This window comes from Babylonia areolata, chromosome 6 (assembly GCF_041734735.1).
Source record: "Babylonia areolata isolate BAREFJ2019XMU chromosome 6, ASM4173473v1, whole genome shotgun sequence".
Classification (NCBI taxonomy): domain Eukaryota; kingdom Metazoa; phylum Mollusca; class Gastropoda; order Neogastropoda; family Buccinidae; genus Babylonia; species Babylonia areolata.
Window position 1 is genome coordinate 55,389,812 of NC_134881.1, and position 15,092 is coordinate 55,404,903.

At 43.3% G+C, this 15,092-nt stretch overlaps 2 protein-coding genes across 3 annotated transcripts in view; one reads left to right on the forward strand and one right to left on the reverse strand.

The window, feature by feature from the left end:
- Window positions 1–15,092, forward strand: part of LOC143283171 (uncharacterized) — a 54,566-nt gene that overhangs the window by 29,177 nt on the left and 10,297 nt on the right. The gene's annotated exons all lie outside the window — the stretch shown is intronic.
- LOC143283169 (ciliary microtubule inner protein 3-like) lies at window positions 1,465–10,180 on the reverse strand. 2 transcript variants are annotated; one of them, XM_076589336.1, is made up of 2 exons: window positions 9,989–10,180; window positions 1,465–4,994 (listed from the first exon to the last, which is right to left on the reverse strand). In XM_076589336.1, exon 2 carries the CDS (start codon window positions 4,963–4,965, stop codon window positions 4,513–4,515), a length of 453 nt encoding a protein of 150 aa, XP_076445451.1. In that variant the 5' UTR covers window positions 4,966–4,994; window positions 9,989–10,180; the 3' UTR covers window positions 1,465–4,512. The 2 variants fall into 2 exon arrangements, with proteins under 2 accessions (XP_076445451.1, XP_076445450.1); XM_076589335.1 differs by having other exon boundaries at window positions 1,465–4,991; window positions 9,989–10,179.

Consider the following 15,092-nt stretch of genomic DNA (forward strand, 5'->3'; position numbering starts at 1 on the left):
CAATCATTATTATCATTTTTTGTTCAAACTGGAACTTCTTTTGCTAAGCATGGAAGTTTTATTTATTTTGCAAACGTTTCGGTGCAGATAGTAAAAGAAGGGAAATTACTCTGTAATTAATGCTAGGGGACTTAATTTGCTTTAAACTGATCTTTCTCATCTTAAACATTACATTTTGAAATTATACTCAATACATAAAAAGCTTGGATCTTTTTTTAAAGTGTATCACAAGTGAGACTTGAAGGCCTTGCCTCTCTTGTTTTTGATGTTGTTGTTGTTTTTGCTTATTTCGTTTGACATTGCTGGACTGAAGCAGTGATTCCACGTAGCACATATATCTGGTGTGTCCGTCACACCCAAAAGGGTTAAAGTTCCTCGAACCTTTTTAAGACAGAGGCAGATCTAGAAACACACATGATTATAAGTACAAAGACTACGTCCGCATGTGTGTGTGTGTGTGTGTGTGTGTCTGCGCGCACGCGTGCGCGTGCGCGTCTGCATTGTGTCTGATAAGTGCATAAGTGTGTATGTGTGTGTGTGTGTGTGTGTGTGGAAATGTCGGAAAGAGAGAGAGGGGGGGGGGGTCGGGGGGGGGGGGGATGAGGGGGGGGGGGTGGTAGCAGGAGACTCACACGACACACTCTCGTCACTTCGTCAAGGCATCGATAATCTCCAGTTCAAACGGCACACACCACTTCGTGCCCAGCAAGCCAACGGTGGGAACACGGATTCCACCAGTTCCCGATTCGCCTTTGGACGCGATTCCTCAATGTGTGTGTGTGTGTGGTGTGGTGGGTGTGGTGGGTGTGTGTTTGAGAGAGAGAGAGAGAGAGAGAGGCTGAAAAGGCGAAACAGGACAAACTCTCAACAGGCTACGGGTTCTTTTATCCTTTTAATTAGAATAATCTTGACACATCAGGTTAACAAAAGTGTCGAGAAGACGAAGGTGTATGCCTGAAGTGACAATGCAGATACATATATTATTTACTTCTGCCTTCCTTCGAGAGAGAGAGACAGACAGAGACAGGACAGATAGAGAGACAGAGACAGAGAAAGAAGTATATACATATGATTATGCTCTCTCTTTTTTCTTTAGAATCGTTTTCTTCTTTTTCTCAATTCTTTTGTAAAGGTGTGTTGTAGCGTATATGATTCAGCTCACACGGTTTGCGGCCTCTTTGAAAGTGACACTGAAATTGACGTGAAAACATCCTAGGCTCGTTGTTACAGAGTTCCGCACGTGCCAGCGTGTTTTCCTTCCCTCTCCGAGGTGGGTCTTCAAGTCAGTGGTGGGATGGGTGCTAGTCTTTCGAATCCCATGACACCCCGAGGCTTCACGAGCAGCACGCATTTAGCGCATGTAAAAGAATGCATACTCTCTCACACATACACACACACACACATGCACGCACGCACACACACATACACACACACACACACAAACCACCATAGGTGAGACTCACAAAAGAAGCAAACAATTTATTGGTGTGTACCACACTTTAAACAACAACAAAGCTTTATATAAGGCGTGTGCTTTAGACAAATACTGTGTATAACAAAAGTATAAACGTTTACATGTTGATCGTTGCTATCAGTATATCAACTGCAAATGTCGAAATGGGAGGACAGAATGAAGCGAAAAGTGTGTGTGTGTGTGTGTGATGGGCAGACAGTGTGGGGAGTGGATAGGACCAGGCAATATCCTGCTGAACAGGCTGCTTCGTCATTTTCTGTATGCTTGTATACATCGTTTTCGCGTATGACTGTGTGTGTGTGTGTGTGTGTGTGTGTGCGCGCGCGCGCGTGTGTGTGCGTGTATGTATATATCTGTGTGTGTGTGCGTGCGTGCGTGCGTGTATGTATGTATATGTCAGTGTGTGTGTGTGTGTGTGTGTTTGTGTGTGTGTGTGTGTGTGAATGTCAGGCTGTGTGTTTGAGAAGGGGATGAGGGTAACTGTACGAGTCTTTATATATGTGTGCAGGCAGAGGGGGTGGGTGGGGGTTGGGGGTATGTAAAGATCAGTAAAGATCATATATAATACACGACAACAAATTATTTTCAAAAATCCGTGATACAAGAAGTAAAAAAATAAGAAGCTGTGTAAAAGAGGGAACAAACAGCACTGTTAATACTGTGGCGCTCAGGAATACTGTGGTCATACGACAAAGAAGAGACGCAGAATACTGCAGCATCAAAAGATGCCATTGAATTAATACTGTGCTCTACTCAGTACCAAGGACAAGCAACAAGGACACAGAAAGCAGAACAAGGAGCTTCACTGCTTTCACACAACAACCACTACACACCCCACCCATGGAAACCAACAACGAACGCTAATGGGGGGGGGGGGGGAGGGGGGGGGAACGATATCATTCACACACACTCGCAACAGGACACTTTCCGCACGATCAATCCTAATCCCATGTTGATGGCTGAACGGTGGGAGAAGAGAAAAGCGAGAAGGACAGAGCTGGGAAGGAAGAGAGAGAGAGAGAGGGGGGCGGGTGGGGGGGAGAAGGGGGGGGGGCTGGAGCGGGAGGTAGGGCTGAGAGACAGAGACAGACAGTAACAGAAGGAGATAAAAAGATATTTCTAAAAAAAATGATAATAAAAAAACCCTCCCCTCTAAAACAACAACAACAAAAAAAAACAGCAGAGAACAGAAAGACAATACCTGTTGTCCTTACCACCCACCCACCTCCACACTATCTTAAAAATCGACACCTGTAAGTTTTCTCTCACACAACACCCATTTTCGCTGGTTGTCGTTGTTGTTGCTGTGTTTTTTTGGTTTTGTTGTTGTTGTTTTGTTTGGTTGTTGTTGTTTTTTTCAAAGTTTCAAACTGATCTCCTCCTCAGTATTCAAAAGCCGGACTTTTGACCACTGAATAGCACTGATGACCAGTGAGCGTTGAAGCCTGGGATCTGACTGTTTCCGTATTTTGCACGGCAATGTATTGATGTCAAAGGATTAAACTCGCTAACAATTCATAAAGAAAACAAAATGATAGTTTTGTGTTGTTTAAAAAAAAAAAAAAAAATCACCGTTTACAAACCATGGCCATCAGACAATTACATAATCCAAAGCTTGTTGTATTTACTGATATTGGGCAGGGAAAATAGTTTTGAAAAAGACTAAGTTCGAACGCCTCTGACATACTCTTCTAGAACACCCACTTGACATTATGTCGTGACAACAGTCACAGACGTACCCACATGGAGATTTTTCCAGGTAAGAATGAACTTACGTGAAAATACTTCCATGTAAGAATATGAGTCAAGTATAGCTAGTGTAAGACGTAGGGGATGCCCATCATAATTTCTATACGTGTAAGAGGTGGTAATAAAAAATGAAAAAGAAATCACAGTACAGATGTGTTCTCCAGATGATCTCTCCCTCTCCCTCTCTCTCTCTCTCTCTCTCACACACACACACACACACACACACACACACACACACACACAAATACCACTGACACAAATTCCAAAAGCAAAGTTAAAACAATATAACATCCAGCGAAAGCGAACGAAAGACGTGAATGTGTCTTTATGTTAGGGCTGTTCGGAACTTCCCGTGCAGACATGTAAGTACGATTTTGTGTTTTATTCACCAGGCACGGTGACAACACCAATAAATACTGATAGAAAATTCGCCACACGATCAAGAAAAGAACAGAAAAACAAAGAAAACCGAGCTGGAATGAACCTGGGTAACCTTTCAGCCAAGGCAGCACACCAACGCTGTGGAAGCTCGCTCTAATGCTAGCTGTAGACGGCTCCGTGAAATCCGGGTCCAGTTATCACAGTTGTGGATCAAAAGGCTCAGCCAACAACCCCCTTCCTGTCCAGGCCAAGGAGCTGAGCTCAGCTGGTCACGGGGGCAGACGGAAAGGAGAGAAGAAACAAACAGGTACACCTTCCCCCCACCAGCCACACATAACCCTCCCCCCCACTCCATCCCCCCCCCCCCCCCCCCCCCCCCCCCGCCCCCCAGTCTTCCCTCCCTATCATTGCTTCGTGCATCACCCCCCCCCCCCCCCCCAACCTCACTCAACAAACGCCAAAGCTGACAGCGGTCCGTGACGTCACGATCGTCATGACATGATCGTGACGTCAGGCGGCGGACCCAATGACGTCATGGTAAATAATGTGGGCACCATGCCAAAAGCAACCAAAGGAAAAAAAACAACCCGAAAACCAACATACATATTTTACAGTTAAGAGCACTGTTGTGATGTAACGAAAACTGATTTAATATTCTACATATTTTCTTACCTTTTTTTTGTTGAAAATTTCTAAATAAACGTCATCGTCAAGAATGTACGATAACCAGATAAGGGATTGTTTGTGTCAAACACAGAGATTAAAAGACAGAGAGAGGGAGAAAGAGAGAGTGGGGGGCAGAGAGAGAGAGAGAGAGAGGCAGAGAGAGGCAGAAGAGACAGAGGCAGACAGCAAAGAAGCAACCTGAGAGAGAAAGAAGCCTAAAGAGACGTGGACGGGACTGACAGTCACTGGGTGAAGGAGCGCCACTTGACCAGGTCAGAGGGCGGGATCCCGAAGTTCCTCTTCTTGTTGTCTGTCTGCCGCGAGAAGAAATAGCCGCAGGTGGGCTTGGCCACGGTGTAGAAGGGCGCCAGAGAGTTGTTGGTGCAGGACACGGCCTTGCGGTCATCGCCCCTTCCCACGTTGTTGGTCACGGGCTTGGGCTTGAGGTTGGTCTTCCAACTGGGCCCCGTGGAGGGGTGTTTCTCCTGGGGCAAGGCGAAGTCCTTGCCCAGGTGGCGGGAATAGCGGTTGGGGATGCCCAGCTTCTTCAGGCGCACCGACTCCAGGTGCTCCCAGGTGAGCCGCTTCAGCTCATCCTGGCCAAGGTAGAAGACGCCCACGGAAGCGCCCTCTGTCGCCGCCGCCGCGCAGTCCCGCTTGTGGGGCGCCGTGGGTCTGCTGGGCTCCAGCTGCATGCTGCTGCTGCTCCGCTTTCACCCGCCTTCTGGGGGAAGGGGGGGCACACACACACACACACGCACGGACACAGACACACACACACACACACACACAGAGGCAAACACACACACACACGAAACCTCACGTTAGATTCTGGGTTTTTTCTTTCTGTCTGTCTGTTGTGCGTGCGTGCGTGCGCGAGCGCGCGCACGCGTGTGTGTGTATATATATACCAAAAAGGTGTGAAATGCTTACAAGGTGTTTCACCACAGTTGCAGTATCAACCCAAAAAGGTGTGAGATGCTTACAAGGTGTTTCACCACAGTACAGTATCAACCCAAAAAGGTGTGAGATGCTTACAAGGTGTTTCACCACAGTACAGTATCAACCCAAAAAGGTGTGAGATGCTTACAAGGTGTTTCACCACAGTACAGTATCAACCCAAAAAGGTGTGAGATGCTTACAAGGTGTTTCACCACAGTACAGTATCAACCCAAAAAGGTGTGAGATGCTTACAAGGTGTTTCACCACAGTGCAGTATCAACCCAAAAAGGTGTGAGATGCTTACAAGGTGTTTCACCACAGTGCAGTATCAACCCAAAAAGGTGTGAGATGCTTACAAGGTGTTTCACCACAGTGCAGTATCAACCCAAAAAGGTGTGAGATGCTTACAAGGTGTTTCACCACAGTACAGTATCAACCCAAAAAGGTGTGAGATGCTTACAAGGTGTTTCACCACAGTACAGATGGGCGCGGGATGGGTGGGGGGAGGGGGGGGGGGCGAAGGCGGAGGAGGAGGGATGTTAAAAAATGTTTCACCACAGTGCAGTTTTAAGCCAAACAAAAGTGGGAGGGCGTTTACAAGGTATTTATCACAGTGCAGTTTCTCTCCATTATATCTACAGCACCTGGTTGCCTGGGTCTATCTTTTTTTATCTCGAAAAGTGTGTTGGTTTGTTTTAATCATAGTATTAAGGAAAGGAGGATATCTATCGTCAAACGTAAAATGGTTCTTGAATAATAACATACTTGAGGTAGTGAACTGCTACATTTAACAGTTCCTACAAGGGTTTGTTGCAGCCCTTGAAGAATGGCCTGTAAGACTGAAAAAGAAGACTGTAGAAATACTTAGAACCCCAAAGAAAAGCATCTGTAATTCAACAGCAGTGTTCTTTGAGCTGTTTCATTCTCAGGTCGTTCCACTTACATCATATCACGCAGAGATAGGAGGGCTTAGATATCACCGATAGAAACAGTTGACCTTTTTGCTCGCAAGGGATTTCTTCATATCCCAAACAAAACACCAACTGAACTTTACGGAGAACGAGGTCATTATCCACTATTCATAAACACAACTATAAAACTGATCAAATATTAGTTTTGAATCCCGAAACATACAGGTAACACGTAATGTGAGAAAGCATACAAAATGCTGCTATCTTTACACGAGCAAGGGACGGTCAGATTGGAATCCTATTTTATATCCATTCTATGTGAAAATGGATTTGATCCTGCTTGGCTGTTTGGGTGAGATAAAGAAAAGCGTTTTTGTATGGAACTGTGTGAAAGACTGTTTAGAACCTTGGGTCACCGATGGAGAAACCACATTGAAGAGAGCAAAACACATTCATTTACGGCATTTTCAAACATGTTTTTGTCCAGTATGTTCTACTCTAACAGAATCAGAAACTCGTGTTCTATATCCAGTATGTTCTGCTCTAACAGAATCAGAAACTCGTGTTCTATGTCCAGTATGTTCTGCTCTAACAGAATCAGAAACTCATGTTCTATGTCCAGTATGTTCTGCTCTAACAGAATCAGAAACTCATGTTCTATGTCCAGTATGTTCTGCTCTAACAGAATCAGAAACTCGTGTTCTATGTCCAGTATGGTCTGCTCTAACAGAATCAGAAACTCGTGTTCTATGTCCAGTATGTTCTGCTCTAACAGAATCAGAAACTCGTGTTCTATGTCCAGTATGTTCTGCTCTAACAGAATCAGAAACTCGTGTTCTATGTCCAGTATGTTCTGCTCTAACAGAATCAGAAACTCGTGTTCTATGTCCAGTATGTTCTGCTCTAACAGAATCAGAAACTCGTGTTCTATGTCCAGTATGTTCTGCTCTAACAGAATCAGAAACTCGTGTTCTATGTCCAGTATGGTCTGCTCTAACAGAATCAGAAACTCGTGTTCTATGTCCAGTATGTTCTGCTCTAACAGAATCAGAAACTCATGTTCTATGTCCAGTATGTTCTGCTCTAACAGAATCAGAAACTCATGTTCTATGTCCAGTATGTTCTCCCCTAACAGAATCAGAAACTCATGTTCTATGTCCAGTATGTTCTGCTCTAACAGAATCAGAAACTAATGTTCTATGTCCAGTATGTTATCCCCTAACAGAATCAGAAACTCGTGTTCTATGTCCAGTATGTTCTGCTCTAACAGAATCAGAAACTCATGTTCTATGTCCAGTATGTTCTGCTCTAACAGAATCAGAAACTAATGTTCTATGTCCAGTATGTTCTGCTCTAACAGAATCAGAAACTCATGTTCTATGTCCAGTATGTTCTGCTCTAACAGAATCAGAAACTCGTGTTCTATGTCCAGTATGTTCTGCTCTAACAGAATCAGAAACTCGTGTTCTATGTCCAGTATGTTCTGCTCTAACAGAATCAGAAACTCGTGTTCTATGTCCAGTATGTTCTGCTCTAACAGAATCAGAAACTCATGTTCTATGTCCAGTATGTTCTGCTCTAACAGAATCAGAAACTCATGTTCTATGTCCAGTATGTTCTGCTGTAACAGAATCAAACTTATTTCCTGTTCCACTGTCGACACATCTGATGCCGGAAGAAATTATTTGCCAAGCCACAACGATTGTGATGATGCAAACGTATAACTATTGAGATTATTCAATGACGTGTCAGTAGATCATCTTGTTAGATATTCGAGATATTTAGTGTATACCTTCAAGCTCAAAGCTTCGGCTATCAAACAAAAATTTGTGTCAATTATCTTGATTCATATCAAACAGTTTTAGTATTTCTACTGCTGATGTGCTTGGCGTGCAGTTTAACAACAACAACAACAATAACAAATCCTTCAGATAGTAATGGTGTGTGTGCTTGTGGGAATGTGTGGAAAGGGGTGTGAGTGTGGGGGCAGGGTGGGAAACAATGAGAAAAGGAAAGTTGAGCACGCGAGTGTGGAATTTGTGTTGAGTTTCCACCATCCTCACTGGATACACTTTGAGTCGCATCCATATTTGAGTCGATTTTCTCAGAAATGTTCTCGATACTTGTCATGACAGTTGGCCGGTGTCGTGTAAAAAATCATTCGGTATTATCTCTCTTTTCTCTCTCTCTCTCTCGCTCGCTCTCTCTTTCTCTCTCTCTCTCTTTCTCACTCGCTCTCTCACACTTGTGTTGAGCTGTAGTCATGTTTTTCTGTGCAAGTTTATCAGTGGCTTCATACCACCACAATGTTGTTTCATAGTCGTTGTTGTTGTTGTTCTTCGTTTGTTTGTTGTTGTTGTTTTTTGCCTCTCAAGTCTTATCGTGATCACTACCGTGTCGCGGTCCACAGCAGTGAAATCTACAATGTAGTCGGGGATGACGTGGTGGTCAGTTTGAGTTGTTTCAGTTTCATTGTGTGGACAGATCCATAAAGGCTACTACACACATGTTTTTTTGTTGTAGCTTTTTTTTTTTTAAACGTCCATTTTCACATGTCACGAAACTGAACAGCATTGTAAGTCAGGCAGCGAACAGCGGAGAGCCAGACAGTTCTATTGCAAACCGAATTTGAAAGTGGGTCTCCTTCACGCAATTGACTGGTTGTCCCGTTGCACTACACACATACCAACACATCGCATATTGCTAAGGTCCAAACAGTTCTTGAACACACGTCAGCGCCAATACATTACCTTAGTATGCATAAGAGACTCGGAGCATAACTATAAGCCTTGAGAATACTGTCAAAGTTCCAAAACACTTGGCTCGCCCACTTGAACACTAACGCATTGAACAAGTTGAATAGATAGCCTGCACGCCCAACTTCAATCTATGGGTGAATAGAATTCTATGGAGAACACCCCCTACCCCCTACTGCCAACCACACACGCACACACATGAATGCATTGTCAACTTGCCAGCAGTTGTTAGGCCAAATAATCTCCTGTGTATGGAAAACGATCAATCAGAATTCAGCAATGGGTAACTCAAGCTATACGTACGCGAACTCCTGTCGTTGGGACCAGGAAAAAGAAAAAGAAAATAAAAAACTGCGAAATAAATGACATGTAAAAAATGGAAAGCATGAAGAAATGATGGGTGAATGAGTGAATGAAAACGGCTGGATCCTTTTTCTTTTCTTTCTTTTTTTCTTTTCTTTTTAGTCCTGCAGTAAAATAATCACTATGTAGATTAATGTCGCTCCACAAAAGACATGGACTTCAGTGACAATGTAGGCAGCACATTTTCTTCCTGTTCTTAGCAGTAGTAGTAGTACTTCTACTAGTAGTAGCAGTAGTAGTAGCAGTAGTAGTAGCAGTAGTAGTTGTTTTTGTTGTTGTTGTAATGTTGTACACGACACTAAACAAACACTTATAACAAATGATATCATAAAAATCATATCTAACACAAACCATATTCTTGTTCGCTTCTCTCTCTCTCTCTGTGTGTGTGTGTGTGTGTGTGTGTGTGTGTGTGTGTGTGTAATTCTTGTTGTTTGGGTGTTATCTCTTTTTCAACCTGTCACCCAACTGAACTGTGTCTCATAATCTGTTAGCATGCAACCCATGGGGGGGGGGGGGGGGGGGGGGGTCAATTTTACAGTGATAAGCTATAAATCTGCTTCTGATTTTAATGCTGCACAGTTTGGCGTCACAGTGTATCCGACGATAGTTCCTGCTGCACAATTAACTGCTAGCTCGCAAGACAACATACTCGTTATTTTATTTTATTCTTTTTTTTTCTTTCTCCAACCACAGCATGACAACAACAACAACAACAAAAAGTAAGGAATTGCACATTCTCTCACCTGCACGTTAGTGAAGAAAAATGGCACGTCTGCTTCCAACCCCTCGACGGCACGGCACTGGGGGAGAGAAATAAAAGGAGCGAAGAAGAAGAAGAGCAGATTTCTCAGCTCTCTCTCTCTCTCTTTCTCTCTCTATCCACCACCACAGCACTTTGCAGCCGGGACTGGTCCCAGTTGTTAGCTCCCCCCCAGACGCACAACTTCGTGCCGGCCCTGTCGTTGCTAAGCCCGCTTCGTCCGTGGCAACAAAGCTCGCGGTGACGCGCGGCTGCGTTCACCCCTCCGGCCACCTGAGGGTACAAACGCCGAAGTTAGTCGCTCAGTGTCATGGATTAACTGTGGCGGGCGACGTTGTCTTTGAAAGCTCGGGCGAGGCGCTTTGAGCTTTGTAGGGGGTGGTGGCTTGTGTGTGTGTGTGTGTGTGTGTGTGTGTTGTTTTGTAACTTTTATAATCTGTGTCAGTTACACGACGATCGCTCTCTCCTGTGTACACTCACTTGGTGTCTTGTCACGCGATTTGTGGGCGCGCGCGCGCGCGCACACACACACACACACACACACACTGGCACTCACGTGTGCACGTACACACACATGCACACACACGCACGCACTCACACACACACACATAATCATGCACATGCACACACACACACACAAACACAGAGGCACTCATGTGTACACACACACACGCGCGCGCGCACACACACACATTCGCCAACACACAAACACTCTCTCTATATATATGTATTGTATGCATCGATCTATTTGTATTTGTTTCTATTTTCCGTCTCTCTCCCTCTCCCTCCCTCCCCCTCCAGTCTCTTCGTATGTGTATGTATCGATCCGTCTATCTATTTATATTTGTCTCTATTTCTCTGTCTCTCCCTCCCTCCCTCCCTCCCTCCCCCTCCAGTCTCTTCGTATGTGTATGTATCGATCCGTCTATCTATTTATATTTGTCTCTGTTTCTCTGTCTCTCCCTCCCTCCCTCCCTCCCCTTCCAGTCTCTTCGTATGTGTATGTATCGATATGTCTATCTATTTATATTTGTCTCTATTTCTCCGTCTCTCTCTGTCTCTCTCTGTCTGTCTGTCTCTCCTCTGTCTCTCCCAGCCTCTTTCTCTCTGTCTCTCTCTCTTCCTGTCTCTCTCTGTCTCTGTCTCTCTCAAGGTATTATCAATCACACGATTAAGCGTGTTGGCGCCTAAGGGCTGTTGCAAGAGCAGCGACAACACACTGCACCCTCTCTTACACACACACACACACACACACACACACACACACACACACACACACACACACACACTCACACCACACACACACACACACACACACTCACACCACACACACACACACACACACACACACACACACGACCCCGGGCTGTTCTGGCGTACGTCGCTAAATGTGTCGCTAAATGTGCAACAAAGCGATAGCGCCCTAATATGCACCACCCCACCCCTGTTACGCCTTAAGATTGTCGCCTGCCAAGCGATTTAAAAAAAAAAAAAAAAAAAAAAAAAGTCACCGGCGCCCATTTTCGGCATGCCTCGTACCCAAAAGAAGTCTTCTCCAAATCGCGAACATTGTCACCCTTTTTTTTTTTTTTTTGCGACAAATTAATCTGGAAGCGAGATGTGACATGATGATTTGACAGCATGAACTATTTGCACTTCACTCGACTACCCGTTTAAGCTAAACGCTATATCTCTTTCGGCTCTTAATCTGATGTCAGTCTGTCTGTCTGTCTCTCTCTATCTGTCTATCTGTCTGTCCTCTGAGTTTGTGTATCTGTGTGTGTGTGTGTGTGTGTGTGTGTGTGTGTGTGTGTGTGTCTTAGAGAGAGAGAGAGAGAGAGAGAGAGAGAGAAGACAAGACAAGACAAATTCTTTATTTCAAGTCGAGGATAATAGATAAACACTGGTGTGCTTTTTTACACCCAGTCCCCGCAATGAATAGGATCTACACTACACAATACTAAACAGAAATCAAGCACGGTCTTAGCAGAAATACATAACAAAGTGCAAAAGAATTAAACAGTTAATCTTTTTTATGAAATAAAATAATAAAACAAATAAAAATGATTAAAAAAAGAGCACACACACACACACACACACACACACACACACACACACACACACAGGCACAAGCATGGTGTTAGTAAAATGCATTGGGAAAATGAACAAAATGAAAGAAACAAACACACATAACACACACTGAAATATTACCGAGACATATTATCCTCGAAAGAAAACCCAAATTCTTTATTTAGTTGATTCACAGAAACGTCTTTGATCACGTTTGATTTTGACGAAGAAAGAGAGAGAAAGAGAGAGAGAGAGAGAGAGAGAGAGAGAGAAGGGGGGTCGGGGGGCGGTGGGGGGTGGGGGGGGGGGGGGAAGGAAGAGGAAATAAACAGAAGCCATTGCAAGCTGATAAAACCACTGAAGCAACTGATCAGATTCAATCGTAATTAGCGACATTTTTTTTCGGAACGGGCGACAAACATGGGAATTAGTGTAGACAGAATTTCGCCTCCGACCGAGAATTTCGTTTTGGTGACATTAATTATTTGCTCCTGGCGACAAATTTGGCAGTCGACTATTTGCCCGGGGAAAGCGAACTTGATAAAGAAAAGAATAAAATGAAATAAAAATAACGTAATACAATACAATACAATACTATACAATACAATACAATAAGCACACTACACAACACTACAATACAATAAGTACACTACACTACAATACAGTAAGTACACTACACTACACTACAATAAGTACGCTACACTGCACTATAGTACACTACAATACAATAGCAATGCGATACAACATAATAATTATGATATATTGCAATGTAATATAATTACAATGCTATTCAATACAATACAGTTACAAGACAATAAAATAATAATGCAACACAATACAATGCAATGCAATACAATTACAATGCAATACAATACAATTACAATGCAACACAATACAATGCAATGCAATACAATTACAATGCAATACAATACAATTACAATGCAACACAATACAATGCAATGCAATACAATTACAATGCAATACAATAATATTCAATATATTACAACTACAATACAATTACAATACAATTCAATGCAATATAATACAAATGCAATACAATACAAAACAACACAAAACAGAATACAATACAACACAATACAACACAATTGCAACACACAACTGCGAGGCTGTCCTCGTAGACACGCTGTGTGTGTGTGTGTGTGTGTGTGTGTGTGTGCACCTATATTTCCCGTCAGCACTCAGCCGGGAGCGGAACGAGCCCTGTGCGACAGGTACCACTGTCCGGGACTGTTCTTCCCCGACTCTGACTGGTTGGATGGATGGAAGAAGGTGGCAGAATGGTCCAGACGCTCAGCTGCCAATATGACAGAGAGTCCGTGAGGGTGTGGGCTCGAATCCCGCTCTCGCCCTTTCTCCCACGTTTGACCGAAAAAAAACCCAACACCCCCCCCCCCCCGCCCCCCCCCCCCTCCCCCCCCCCCCAAAAAAACAAAAAAACCCCAACTCAATCGAATGAGACGATAAGCCGAGGTCCTGTGTGCATGGTATATTGATAGTGAGCGATAACAGATTGTTGGGGGTTTTTTTTGTTTTGTTTTTTACCATAGTTGATTATCTACTGTATGACAAGTGAGGATTTTTTTTTCCATTCAACAAGTAATCCCCAAACACGCACACTCATTCAAGCACACAGACAAGAGAAGAGAAGGGAAAACAATTAACAACAATATCTGGGACAAATACCAGCAGACATGTGGGACTAACGAAACATACAGAAAGAAAGAAAGTAAAACAGAAATACAACTGGACAGACAGACAGATACACAAGTTGGGACTATAATAAGCCTCACGGCTTTTCTACGTCCCTTCTTGAAGTATGTGTTTTGGGGTTAGCATTTGCATGCTAATTAATTTATCTATCAATTAATTGTCCAAATCATATTTCTGAGCTAATGATCTAAGGTCGTTATCCAGAAGATTTTGAAGTGGGTTATAGTGTTAGCTGATTTTGTTACCTTTAATAGTTCATTCCATCCTTTAACAGCTCTGATGCTGAAGGATGATTTACGAACATTTGTCCTACATAATTGTGTATAAAAATTTGTATTTGAACTTCTGGTTATATCAGATTTGTTAGTTGAGAAAAAAAAGTGTTCGGGTCAATTTCATCAATTTTGATTATGATCTTGAAAACTTGTATCATATCTCCCCTACAGCGCCTGTATTTCAACCAGTGTAAATTCAGTTGTATCAACCGATTTGGGTAATCTGATTCCCTCAGTTCTGGCACCATTCTTGTTGCTCTCTTTTGAACCCGTTCCATTGCCACAGACTGCCTTGTTCAATCTGGGATACCAAATTATATTTCCGAAGAAGAAGAAAGAAATATTAAAGGTTTTTTTAATTCTCTACATTTCCCCCCCTAAATCAACAACAACAAGGACAACCGCAAAAATAAAATTAAAAAAAGCACAACACAGGAACAGAATTCGGTGAAAGCTCACGAGTAACAAATGTGACGAACTGGGGATTCTACTCACTGTTTCTCTTCGTCTAGACTCCAACAACAAGGAGAACACGGCTGCAGTGAAAACCAAAAAGCAAAACAAACACACAACAAACCGAAGAAAACTGCCACGGAAAAAAAGAAAGAAAAGAAAAGAAAAGAAAAAAAAACAGGGCGTGAAAAACTCCCCAGACGACAAAACGATTTGACGTCAAATCCGCCTGTGACGTTTTCTTCATCGTGGTTTAACATCATGCTCAAGACAGAAGCCAGGACTTCCTGTTGATGAGAATGATGATAATAATGATAATAATTCACAAAGCGCTTTTCCGTGTAAAATATGCTCAACAGCGCTGTTTAATGTAAATACCGATGTTTAAAACATGCGTTTAAGACACTAAAACAGCATGCATAACCCTTTACAGTCGGCCAACCTAATATTCAAGCACGCATTTATGTGCGCGCGCACACACACACACTCACACACACTCTCACACAATCATCACAGACTTTTCACACTCCTCATACATACACGAAAAAGCCTAAATAA

What these genes read in the sequence shown, in the direction of transcription:
- LOC143283169 (XM_076589336.1), bottom strand. Translation starts at nt 4,965, where the DNA reads ATGCAGCTGGAGCCCAGCAGACCCACGGCGCCCCACAAGCGGGACTGC.